The following is a 13,738-nucleotide window of genomic DNA, read 5'->3' as shown; positions in this document are numbered from 1 at the left end:
ATAATCCTATGGACATGGTACCAGTCTTGTACACTAAGAAAGCATAACGCTTCTTAGGAAACGTGTGTGAAGAGTTACTTGCTGTGGAACCTGACAGAAATTGTTAGGAATCACTAGAAGGCGGGAACATCCCAATACATATAGCTGGGCAAGGCAATTAGCTAAGCAAATGAACTTCGAGTGCGCGTGGGCGGGAAGACTCCCGGCAAATGAGCTGGAGAGTCGCAGGGGTTCCTGAGATTTTTTTTATTTTTAATTATTTAATTAATTCAATTATTATCATTTTGTGGATTGTGATGACCCCTTTCCCTGTTTTGCAACCACCGCCAGGTACAGTGAGGAGAGGAAAAGGGGGAGCACCCTGGTACACTAAGGCCCATTCTGCATCTAGCATTCGCTCCACTGTTTTACCAAACCCACATTGGAACAGAAATTCCACTCTACATTGCATGCCAGTTTCACTGATCTCTTGGTTTTATGGTACTGTCTGCACAGATTTATGGCTGTTCAGGGGTGACTTTGCAGTCAGTACGGCGTTGGCACGGGGTATTTGAATGTGGTTTTGAGCTGCATCTTTTCCTGTTCCAGTGTGGGTTTGGTAAAACGATGGAGAGAATGCTGGATGCAGAATAGGCCTAGGTCCCACGGGGGAACTATATCACCACAGTCCTCCTTGTCTGGGTCAGTCTAAAACGGATCTGGCCTTCCAATCTGACTTCAAGAGCAAAGCATATACAGTTTCCGCAATAAAGATGCCAAGGGACAGAGTGGCTCTGTGCTACGTCAGTACAGAATGATTGCCAATAATGTGTTTTTATCTCTACTGGAAATTCAGGTTGCCCGCGACTAGTCCGCCAGGGCATGGTTTGAAAGCACCTAACAGTGAAGGGCATGATAGCAGTTTATAAAATTGTGCACGGGGCGTAAAAAAGTTGATAGAGAGAACTTTTTCTCCTTCTCCCAAAACACCGGAACTCGGGCGTCCAGTGATGGCCAATAGTTTCAAGATGGCCAAACATAAATTGACTTCTCTACTTAACAAATGATTAAACTGAGGAATTCTTTGCCAGTAGACATAGTGGTGGCCACTAGCACAGATGCCTTTAAAAGGGGATTAGAGATTCATGAAGAAGTCCATCAATGGCTTCTAGCCAGGGTGACTAAAGAGAACCTCTGTGGTCAGAGGCAGCAGACTGCTGAATGCCAGGGCTGGATGGCAACATCAGGGGAAGGCCTTAGCCTCTTTGTTTGACACTCCAGGACAGCTGGTCAGCCACTGTGTGAAACAGGATGCTGTACTAGATGGACCACTGGTCTGATCCAGCAGGCCTTTTCTTATATTCTTCTGTTAGGACCAATGCTCCCTCTAAGCTGTGGAGTCTTGTGAGCAAAAATTCTACTTTGTGAGCTACTGGCATTAAAGTTGTGAGCGAGCGATTTGGCTACTGCATCTTACATTCTTATGTTAGGACCAATGCTCCCTCTAAGCTGTGGAGTCTTGTGAGCAAAAATTCTACTTTGTGAGCTACTGGCATTAAAGTTGTGAGCGAGCGATTTGGCTACTGCATCAGTTAGTTTGCTCTGGAGCCATCCTTCCAGAGCTAAGACAAAAATGTGTGAGTGAGAGGTTAAAAAACTGAGCAAGCTCACACAGCTTAGAGGGAACCCTGGTTAGGACGCTATCTGGTCATCAGTTCTCTACCTGGCCCGCTTCTCCTGGGACCAAGAAGATCTGACTGTTCTCACTTTGGAAATCTGTCTGTCTAAAAACTATGATTGTAGATCTAGAGGGGGCTTGCCACTCAGGACAGGAGATGCGTCTCTGTATACAGCCTAAGCCTAAAGTGACTTGAAAGGCATACTACTTCTTACGGATGCTTTCCTTTTGTCACACAATTGAAACAGATCCCCAGTGGATGAAAGTAATGAATGCTTTTCTATCACATTTTTATCTCGCCCTCTCTCCTGGTTGATCAATTTGACTTGCTGAGCAAGATTTTGAACCCAGATCCCCTCTGCAGTCACAGACCTGGGGTTCCTCCCAGTATAATCACTGCACTACACTGCTTCTCTCTGTTGTAACATCCTTTCCTCAAACCAAGAACTATGGCCTAAACAATGCCCTCGATGGTACCTGATCCAAATTGGACACAGATTGGGGACCCCAGAACCAACCTGTGTACATAATGCTTTATCATTTGCCCATATTTTTCCTTCTTTCAAAATGCCCAAAAATGCAGCGGGGTAGATGCAGTTTCAATAGATGAAGGGAAGGAATTGAACCCCCTTTCCGCATGGACCCAGCGCAGCAAATCAGTACCCCCATGCACCTTTAATGTGCTTCTTAAAAACAGGGGAAAGATCTGATCGTGATTCTCTTGGTATTTTATCTCCTCTGACCCGTAGTGTTTTTTGTTTTGTTTTTAACTTTTCTGTGTGAGGTTGCTCCCTCAAAGTGGGACGATCTTCTCAGCTGCATCAGTGAGTTGCAAGCAAGTGCTTTCCTTTAAACAAAGAAAAAGATGGTGATTGAGAGGTTAACCTTATAAATCGATGTGAGACTCACAGAGGCAGAAATAGTCTGCTGGACCCGCAGCTAAATGAACCATCTGCTTAGTGATAAGTTGTTGCCTGACCAACTGGCACCCCAGCCCCTTTCGTAGCCACCGAAACAAGAGCAGAGGTTTCAACGATGAATGCTGAGAAACAGACTGACGCTTGAATTTTAAGGAGTACCACTTGTGTACAATGAGGGGGTACCTTTTCAAGTTTCATCCGGAGGGAGAGAAGAGGTTTTGGAGGAGGGAAAGGGATTCCTAGCGAGATTCAGAAGCCAGCTTTCGGCTGGATTTGTGAGGAAGAGCCAAGCTACATATGCAATCAGTCACATACTCTCAGCCTAAACCTACTTCACAGGATTGTTGTGAAGGTAAACTGGAGGAGAGGAGAACAATGTGAGCCGCTCTGGGTTCCCATTGGCGAGAAAGGTGGGGCATACGTGAAGGCTTGAAGCAAATAAATGAGTATTAACGAGGGATTTGTAATCAAGTCTCCAAGTAAGTAAGGTCATTTCCAACAAGAGGGGGTTCACAGGGCAAGGAATGGGGACCAATGCTGCCTGTAAGCTGTGGTGTCTTGTGAGCCAAAATTCTACTGCAATGTTCCCTCTAAGCTGTGGGGTCTTGTGAGCAAAAATTCTACTTTGTGAGCTCCTGGCATTAAAGTTGTGAGTGAGCGATTTGGCTACTGCATAAATTAGTTTGCTCTGGAGCCCTCCTTCCTGAGCTAAGACAAAAATGTGTGAGCCGGAAGCTAAAAAACTGTGAGCTAGCTCACACTAACTCAGCTTAGAGGAAACAGTGTTTATGAGCTATTGGCATTAAAGTTCTGAGCAAGCAGTTTGGCTCCTGCATAAATTAGTTTGCTCTGGAGCCCTCCCTTCCTGAGTTAAGGTAAAAACCTGTGAACTGGAGGCTAAAAAACTGAGCTAGTGCACTAACACAGCTTAGAGGGAACACTGGTGGGGATCACTGAATTCATTCAACCTGTGAACACCTTCACAGTCACATGTCAGTTGTATGTTCTCCTCAGTTCATGGCATGCCACGAGGTCATCAGAAGTGGTCAAAATGACTAATCCCCCCCCAACTCAACCCGAATTTAGCTACAGAAAGCTGCTGTAGGGGGAAATGTGATCTAGATCCACACCCTGAGGAAAGGAAGCTTAACTCTTCCTCTGTGCCTTTTCCCTGACAGGAAATATCTTCTCCTTGGTTGTTTTAAGCCCTGAGAGAGGGAGAAAATACAGCTCTGCATTATGTTTGTCTTTTGTTTTCCTCTCAGGACATAAAGCAACCTGGAGAGGGGACCATTTCCAGGGTTCTTAACATCTCTCTTTCTATTTGCCTCAGCGGCCATCATAACTGCATCTACTTTTTGCAGTTACATGACACCTCTGGGGATCTCTGTGATCTCACCCCCAGCACCACATGTAGGTAGTCACAGCTCAAAAAAGAGTGCTGCCTGAGGTCCGTCACAGCCGTCCCGCTGACTGTCTCTCATCCTTGCTGTGTCTTCCTTCAGCAGCCAACACTCCCTCCTCATTCCCCAGAGAATTTACTAAAAAAGGTAAAGCTAAAGGTTCCCTTGCTCGAAAGCCAGTCGACTCCGACTCTAGGGTTGCGGTGCTCATCTCCGCTTCAAAGCCGAAGAGCCAGCGCTGTCCGAAGACGTTTCCGTGGTCATGTGGCCGGCATGACTAAACACCAAGGCGCACAGAACGCTGTTACCTTCCCACCGAAGTGGTCCCTATTTATCTACTTGCAATGTCTTGCTTTCGAGCTGCTAGGTTGGCAGGAGCTGGAACTAGAGATGGGAGCTCACTCCATCATGCGGCACTGGGGTCTCGAACTGCTGAACTACTGACCTTCCACAGCTTGCAGTTCAGCGTCTTAACCACTTGAGCCACCATTTACTAGCCACGTGTAAATTCTTGTGGCGTTATATTTAAAGATACTTGGGGGAGGGATGAAGGAAGTGGCCCCAGTCCTGGGTAGGAATTGGTGAGGTCAGGCCATGGTGAGGGGTGAGGGGCGGGTGGCCAGAGGTATGAAGGTTGCTGCCCTCACCCCTGAATCCACCACCTGAGGTCACTGCCTCACCTCATCTCATTGTAGAGCTGACCCTGGATTGCGGTGGGCCATCAGTTGTAAAAAAAACAGTGTGTTTAAAATAGGGGTGCCAGCCTCCAGGTGGGACCTGCGTATCCCCTGGAATTACAACTCATCTCCATATTACAAAGATCATTTCCCTGGGAGAAAATGGCTGCTTTGGAGGGTAGACTCCGTGGCACTGTACCCCAGTGAGGTCCCTGCCCTCCCCAGGCTCCATCCCCAAACAGTTTCCCAAACAGGATCTGGCAACCCTATACCCCATCCCTGGCAACCTTAGTTTAAAAGTGCTTCTTGAGGTAATTTTTTTCTTGCTCCGCATAAATAGAGGCAGAGAGAGAATTGTTCTCCTGCTCTTTGCCTCGAGGGAGCAGTCCTGAGAGGGAGTCCACAGTTTGGCACTGTTTGTCAGGCTGGCGGACTCCGAGACTCAGGTTCATATCTTCACGAGCCACAAACGTTGGGCCAGCCATTCCTTCTCAGCCTCAGCTGCCTCACGGGGTTGTTGTGCGAGAGGAAAATGGAGCCACGTATGATGCCCTGAACTCTTTGGAGGAAAGGCAGGAGAAAAATGCGATACATTTTGAAGGCCAGGCATCCAAATGGCTCCTAGCTCCCTACATAACATATATGCCTCAGTTTGTAACAACCTTTTCCCCATGTTTGTGTAGCCACAAACAGGGGTCATTTCCTGCAGGAGCGCACAGGAGCGGAGCTCCGGCAGTAAAGAGCCCAGGGGGTGGGCACATGCAACAAGCCCCACCTCCTGCTCCCAGCAGCCCTCAGTCAGAACAAGAAGCAGCCAGATAAGCTGCAGAGACCCCCCTCCCCGGCCCCCTGGCTCAAAACAGTCCAGTGGCACCTTTAAGACCAAGTTTTATTCAGGTACAAGCTCTCCCTCCTCTGCGAGGACAGATCTGCACATCATCCCCCCCCAATAGCTAGCAATCCAAAACAGTCCAGTGGAGCCTGAGTGGTGGGTGTTGCCTTCTGACACACTTCCGGTGATGTCAGGGGGTGTGGCATATGCAAATAAGTTATGCTAACGAGTTATGCCAATGAGCTCCTGCACCTCTTTTTCTACGAAATGACCCCTGGCCACAAACATGATTCTCTGGAGGATTTAAGCAGTGGCAGATATGCCCGGGAGGAGGTACCACTCCCTCATAGTGATCTGTGGTACATATATATTTTAGGTATTTTATTGTTATTTACCTCATAAGCCACCTGTAAGGTAAGGTAGAAAGGCACAAATAAACGTCTTAAATAAATAAATTTAAATAAATCTGACCCGTGGCCAAGTACTAGGGTTGCCAACCTCCAGGTGGGGGCTGGAATTCTCCCAGAATCACAACTCATCTCCAGACTCCACGGGTTAGATCCCTTAGAGAAAATTGCAGTTTCAGAGGGTAGACTCTGTGGTGTCACAGCCCTGCTATGTTTCTTTTGCTCCCCAAAACACTGCCCTCCGCACCCAAATCTGGAGTTTCCCAGCCCAGAACTGGTAACCCTACCAAGTACTGTGATGTTGTGTCACTTCAGGCAAGATGTAAATTTAGCAAGAGGTGAGGAAACTTGTGTACACTTACGTTTCACCTATTTGGGCAAATATCTACTGGGCAGTGCAATTACTGTAGGAAAAATAGCCCTGATCCAATCCTCTCCCCCGCCCCATGAGCGTCATTTATAGACACTGAAAGGCATAAGATTCCCAGCATTTTGTCTACTGGTACCTTTCCTTACCTGCTCTACTGCAGGTACCATCACCTGTGAATATACTTGCTGTCTCTTTTCCCCACCTTGTTTTTGTGGGTCCCTGCAGACAGGCATTTTGCATGTAGTGCTTTTCCCAGCATAGAAATACAGCACTGGAGATTTTTCATCCGTGCAATTACTGTTCAAAGGGTCAGGAGCATCGTCAGGAAGGACAAGCCCTGCTAGTGAAGGGCCATTATCAAAGAGAAGTCGTCTAGTATAATTCCCTGTCACAGTGGGAAGCAAGGCAGCCATAACTTCTCCTGTCCATTTCCCCCACCCCCGTCCCGGTCTTGTCACCCACCTCCTTGTGTTCACTGAGCAGTCCAGTTTGTTATAATGGGATTGTGGAGAGTGGGTGGGAGAAGACATTGCACTAGGGAATTAAAAAACACAAGACAGATCTCCCACTTGCAGCCTGTAATAATAATCTTTGTTATGGAAGTCACACATCCAGTCTTGCGCATATCTGCAAAAACGGCGCCCTCTGCACCCTCTCTTGGTGACTCTCTCTGACAAATTCCTTACAGTTCATCAGGTGGCGGAGCGTGTGGAGGCGCTGGGACAGTTTGTGATGAAGACTCGGAGAACGCTGAAAGGCCATGGCAATAAAGTCCTCTGCATGGATTGGTGCAAAGATAAAAGAAGAATCGTCAGCTCTTCCCAGGTACAGAGAGAAGCCATTTGATGGTGTTTACTCAGCAGTAGTTGTTTGGAGGGTTTGCCCTTATGCTGAGGTGTATTGTTCAGCAAGAATATCTCTGCTGGCATAAAAGGTTTTGCGAGATGGTTGCTTAATTTAGAAGCCGTGACTCTGAAGGAAGAGCTATAATCCAGTTATGTATCGGTGTAGCTTTTGTAGAGAATATTTCCTGGATCTCTAATTTTCCCATCTGTTTCAGTTTGCTAACTACTGTGGTATGCCACAGTGTGGCAAGGTTGTTTGAAACTAGAGACGCAATCCTAAGAAAAATATAAATCCCACTGAACTAGAGGAAGCTTGCTTCTGACTAAACATATTCAGGACCTCTCCCAGAATCACAACTCATCTCCAGACTCCACGGGTTAGATCCCTTAGAGAAAATTGCAGTTTCAGAGGGTAGACTCTGTGGTGTCACAGCCCTGCTATGTTTCTTTTGCTCCCCAAAACACTGCCCTCCGCACCCAAATCTGGAGTTTCCCAGCCCAGAACTGGTAACCCTACCAAGTACTGTGATGTTGTGTCACTTCAGGCAAGATGTAAATTTAGCAAGAGGTGAGGAAACTTGTGTACACTTACGTTTCACCTATTTGGGCAAATATCTACTGGGCAGTGCAATTACTGTAGGAAAAATAGCCCTGATCCAATCCTCTCCCCCGCCCTATGAGTGTTATTTATAGACACTGAACGGCATAAGATTCCCAGCATTTTGTCTACTGGTACCTTTCCTTACCTGCTCTACTGCAGGTACCATCACCTGTGAATATACTTGCTGTCTCTTTTCCCCACCTTGTTTTTGTGGGTCCCTGCAGACAGACATTTTGCATGTAGTACTTTTCCCAGCATAGAAATACAGCACTGGAGATTTTTCATCCGTGCAATTACTGTTCAAAGGGTCAGGAGCATTGTCAGGAAGGACAAGCCGTGCTAGTGAAGGGCCATTATCAAAGAGAAGTCGTCTAGTATAATTCCCTGTCACAGTGGGAAGCAAGGCAGCCATAACTTCTCCTATCCATTTCCCCCACCCCCGTCCCGGTCTTGTCACCCACCTCCTTGTGTTCACTGAGCAGTCCAGTTTGTTATAATGGGATTGTGGAGAGTGGGTGGGAGAAGACATTGCACTAGGGAATTAAAAAACACAAGACAGATCTCCCACTTGCAGCCTGTAATAATATTCTTTGTTATGGAAGTCACACATCCAGTCTTGCGCATATCTGCAAAAACGGCGCCCTCTGCACCCTCTCTTGGTGACTCTCTCTGACAAATTCCTTACAGTTCATCAGGTGGCGGAGCGTGTGGAGGCGCTGGGACAGTTTGTGATGAAGACTCGGAGAACGCTGAAAGGCCACGGCAATAAAGTCCTCTGCATGGATTGGTGCAAAGATAAAAGAAGAATCGTCAGCTCTTCCCAGGTACAGAGAGAAGCCATTTGATGGTGTTTACTCAGCAGTAGTTGTTTGGAGGGTTTGCCCTTATGCTGAGGTGTATTGTTCAGCAAGAATATCTCTGCTGGCATAAAAGGTTTTGCGAGATGGTTGCTTAATTTAGAAGCCGTGACTCTGAAGGAAGAGCTATAATCCAGTTATGTATCGGGTGTACCTTTTGTAGAGAATATTTCCTGGATCTCTAATTTTCCCATCTGTTTGAGTTCGCTAACTACTGTGGTATGCCACAGTGTGACAAGGTTGTTTGAAACTAGAGACGCAATTCTAAGGAAAATATAAATCCCACTGAACTAGAGGAAACTTGCTTCTGACTAAACATATTCAGGACCAGATAATAAATGCATCTTCTGTGTTTATTTGGGAATGGCGGTGTTACCCTCATGCAGTGCTGAATCCTTTCAATTTCAATAGATGGAACAGGACGATCAGGGCAGAACTTGACTCAACACAGGACTGCTGCTGAAAATGGCAGCCCTGCGTCAGGTTCTCCCCCCCTACTCCTTGTAATGTTTAAACATACTTAACCGTGTAAGCTTATTGTGCTTTCCCCATAATTGCCAGTGTCAGGTAATGGTGTGGATCAGGATCAGGGAAACGTGCCAAGAGCCAACAGAATGACACAGCTATAGCTTTGAGTGTGTGTGCATGTTCTACTGCACATGTGCCTACATGTTATGGGGAAGGGGACAGGAAGAGCACGGCTTACGTTAAACGTTGCTTATAATGCTGCCCTGTGATTGGAAGAAGAAAGATGTTAACAAATCTTAATGTTTTGCAGTACTGTCAAACTAAGCTGTGAACCACATTAATCATCCCCCATGGGAGGCAGGGCCGGCCTGAGGTTTTTTGCACCCTAGGCGGGGCTACCTTCTGGCGCCCCCCGCGCACCCAATTCTGGGGTTGCCAACCTCCAGGCAGAGCCTGGAGAGAAGGAAGTCCTACTTCTCTCCCCATCAGGGAAACGTGCCAAGAGCCAACAGAATGACACAGCTATAGCTTTGAGTGTGTGTGCATGTTCTACTGCACATGTGCCTACATGTTATGGGGAAGGGGACAGGAAGAGCACGGCTTACGTTAAACGTTGCTTATAATGCTGCCCTGTGATTGGAAGAAGAAAGATGTTAACAAATCTTAGTGTTTTGCAGTACTGTCAAACTAAGCTGTGAACCACATTAACCATCCCCCATGGGAGGGTCTTGCATGGTTGGTATCAGGAAACTGGGTGAATATTCACAAGATGTGTTGACTCAGCAGCAGGTGACACGCAGAAGTTGTCCACCAGGAGCTTTGAAGTGTAAGGATTGTGTTACAGTGAAGCAAACACGAACCCAATTGTACCTACCTAAATCCTCTGCACACCTAGCAGAGCCCCTGTATAAGACTGTAAGACACATTTCTACTCGTATCTGACAAAGGGAGCATTGACTCTTGAAAGCTTATACTCTGAAACTTTGGTTAGTCTCTAAGATGCTACTGGACTTGTATCTATCTGTAAGACCGGGGACCAACACTTCCTCTAAGCTGTGGAGTGTTGTGAGCAAAAATTCTACTTTGTAAGCTGCTGGCATTAATGTTGTGAGCAAGCAGTTTGACTGCTGCATAAATTAGTTTGCTCTGGAGCCATCCTTCCTGAGCTAACACAAAAACATGAGAGCCGGAGGCTAAAAAACTGTGAGCCAGCTCACACTAACTCAGCTTAGAGGGAGCACTGCTCCGGAGCCATCCTTCCTGAGCTAAGACAAAAATGTGTGAGCCAGAGGCTAAACTGTGAGCTAGCTCACATTAACTCAGCTTAGAGGGAACACTGCTGGGGGCCCCATGTAAACTCTGTTGTGCGTAAACTAGACAGCTAGCACTCCTCAGCCAGCAGCTCTGCTCTGTTGTGATATAGTTGCGTGGATCCGTTTCCCCCAGTTGACTTTCTAGTTAGGGTTTGCCAGATTGGAACCCAGCAATTCTGCCTGTAGCTTTAAAAGTTTTGAATTAGTGGTCTCCTGTCCTGTTTCCCTGCTATTCCCATTTCTCCCCACTTGTCTGTAGCAAGCCATCAGTTTTACATCTCTAGGAATGCCAGCTGTTTGGGGATGCCTTATTTAGTTTTTATTGTTTGTTTGTTTGCTCTGATCTTGTGGTCTTAACAGACGCATACCATGCAGAAATTAAGCAGGTAAAGTTTGTTTACCATCACTTTAGCTCCAGTCCTGTTTAATGTTTGCATTGCAGGCTGCTATAAAAGACCCATGAGTAATACCGGAAAAGAGGCTGGAACCCTATGCAGGATGAGTCAAACATCTGCAGTGTTTTTGGTGCAAAAGGAAAACTTGAGGGTGGGTGGGGGTGGCTTCAGTGTGTTTCCCCGAACCTTCCCTGATTTTTGTTTTTAACCCCCGTTCACAGCGCTGCTTCTTTTTTTTAAAAAAGGTTTTAAAGCAATTTTATTGAAGAAAGGGTTTTATAATTGTACTACACCGCCAAACTCAGTTAATAGTATGAAAAACAAAACTTCACATGCATGCTTTATCTTCATATCTTCTTCTTCATCTTCCCTCTCCTTTCTTCCCCCAAATTTATTACTAAATAATATTTATAAAGTTTTCAAACAATCTTAGCTCATTATAATAATTAACAATATAATAACAGTTGGTCTTATTTATTTATTTATTATATTCGATTTATTTACCGCTCTGACCCCGAAGGGTCTCTGAGCGGTTTACAGATAGTATCAATCCATTTTCCTAACTAAGGCCACATATTATACAGGGGTGGGGCTGCCTACCGGCATCCAGGTGACAGGGCTGTTGTTCTCCAGCTCCCGGCATTCTTCCTCCAGGCGGTCTGCGGGTCGGGGTCCCGTCTCCGGTGTCCACCCTTTCCTCTGGCCAGCTCTGTTGTCTTGGGAGTCAGAAGGGGAAAGATTTAAAGCAGCCAACATTATTTCACCTCAGACAGAGTCATGAGCAAAATAATAGATTGAACCCTGTTGAACACATAACTTGCCCGTACGGAGCCATCTGTACTTGATTCCTAAATCCCGCAGTTTAGTTGTGGTGCTCTTAAGATCTCTTCTTATCCTTAAGAGCTCAGGAGGGAGATCTGGAAACACTTGAATCCATGTCTTGAAAGTCAAGGCCGCTCCTTGCCCTGGTTCTGAGAGGATTTTCTGTCGGGTTCGAAAGTCTTTAAATTCTACTAATATATCTCTGGCATATAGTGAGGAGGGAGATTCCTCGCATGCCTTCCCAACAGGATAAGCTCTCTGTAGCAGTGGCGAGACACCAGTTCCCAACCCTAAAGTACCCGCCAGCCAATTTGCCATAAATACAATTAGCTCTGTTCCAGCTTCAGCATTTGCTTTGAACCCCCTGAACTTCAAAGAAAGCTCACGACTGCGATGATCCAGAGACAAGATGCGCTCCCTAGCCCCAGTGTCTAAAGTTCTCACAGGTAATTGCCTTTCAAGCTCCAGAACTTTCTGGAGAGCCCTTTCAGCTTTTTGATTAGTCTGCTTTTGGAGGTCTTCCAGCTCCTCCATGCGTTGAAATGCTGGTTTTAGCATTTCTGTGATATCTTTTCTCAGTTCTTGGCATTGTTTAATTAGTGCCTGCGTCAGGAGGTTTGCAGTAAGTGGGCTATCTTCAGTCGTTAATTCACCTTTTCCCAGCGTTCCACTTTCTTATTTCTGTTTTCCCTTCTTGCTTCCTTTCGGTGCCATTGTTCAGAGTGTGTTTATTTGCTTTGAGGAGGGTAAAAATATCCAAATTAGAGCAGGCAGGCAAAGAGGTCTGAGTACTGGCTGCTACCGGAAGTTGGTTGCAGCCACTCCTCCTCCACAGCGCTTCTTGACTACTGTTCCAGTGCCATTTTAAAAAAATGGCCTCTTCTTGATCTTGATACTATGATCCAAGCAACTTGGGAATTGCACTGTGAATGTGGCGATGTCATGATGCCTTGCAGCCAATTGGATTTAGCTCCTTGATGATGTCAGAAAGCCAGCTCATAACGATGGCTTCTCCCCTGTTCAAACACCCCCTGGGAAATAAAATCACTTCATGAAGAGATCGAAAGTTTTTTCGGAGACAATTTTTTTCATGAAAGATGTTCCCTAGTTTTGGCTCGGTAGTAAACCCACAGCTGGCTTAAGCAAGTGATGGGCAAAGGGGCCATTGGAGTACAGTTGCCAGGTCTTACCTGGCTGCCGGCAGGGGAATCCCTCTTTGTCCCCAGGAGTTTTTGTCTCCAGGTGACACCACAGTGACATCACCAGGAAGTGACATCATCACGCAGGGCACATTGCATAGGGGACGCTCTAGCATTTGATGAAAAACTCTATGGTCACCATAAGAACATAAGAGAAGCCAGTGTTGGATCAGGCCAATGGCCCATCCAGTCCAACACTCTGTGTCACACAGTGGCCAAAAATACCAAGGAGGTCCAGCAGTGGAGCCAGGACACTAGACGCCCTCCCACTGTTGCCCCCCCAAGCACTTGCCCCAGACTGAGATATTCTATCTATACCTTGTGGCTAATAGCACTGATAGACCTCTGCTCCATATGTTTATCTAATTCCCTCTTGAAGCTGTCCATGCTTGTAGCTGCCACCACCTCCTGTGGCAGTGAATTCCATGTGTTAATCACTCTTTGGCTGAAGAAGTACTTCCTTTTATCTGTTCTAACCCGACCGCTCAGCAATTTCATTGAGTGCTCACGAGTTCTTGTATTGTGATAAAGGGAGAAAAGTACTTCTTTCTCAACCTGCTCTATCCCATGCATAATCTTATAAACCTCAATCATGCCCCAAGCGTCTTAACCTCTCTTCATAGGGAAAGTGTTCCAACCCTTTTATCATTCATGTTGCCCTTTTCTGCACTTTTTCCAATGCTATAATATCCTTTTTGAGGTGTGGTGAACAGAACTGTACACAGTTCTCCAAATGAGGTTGCACCATCGATTTATACAGATTTTTCTCAAACGATAGAGTGTCACCCTCGCAACGTGCTCTGTGACATGATGTAACTTCTGAGTGACGTCGTTGCGCCAGTCATGTTGGCATGGACGGGGTAGTTGGGGGCGGGATTCCCCCCCGCTGGCTGGATTGGGGACCCTGAAAGCGGGTAAACCCCTGCCTGCATCAGGGGAATGGCCACCCTACATTGGAGGAATTGGTGGGAG

The 13,738-nt window shown here is 46.5% G+C and overlaps 1 protein-coding gene across 1 annotated transcript in view; it reads left to right on the top strand.

Annotated features, from left to right (window-relative positions):
• GNB5 (guanine nucleotide binding protein (G protein), beta 5) overlaps positions 1–13,738 on the top strand; it is a 50,191-nt gene that overhangs the window by 6,955 nt on the left and 29,498 nt on the right. The window contains exon 3 of the mRNA XM_015418660.1: positions 6,955–7,091. Within this exon, the coding sequence (XP_015274146.1) occupies positions 6,955–7,091 (137 nt within the window). The remainder of the gene's footprint in view (positions 1–6,954; positions 7,092–13,738) is intronic.

Source organism: Gekko japonicus, unplaced genomic scaffold, assembly GCF_001447785.1.
Source record: "Gekko japonicus isolate JY-2015 unplaced genomic scaffold, Gekko_japonicus_V1.1 scaffold150, whole genome shotgun sequence".
NCBI lineage: Eukaryota > Metazoa > Chordata > Lepidosauria > Squamata > Gekkonidae > Gekko > Gekko japonicus.
Note: the sequence above shows the minus strand (reverse complement) of the source record. Positions and strands in the feature narration are given on the sequence as shown.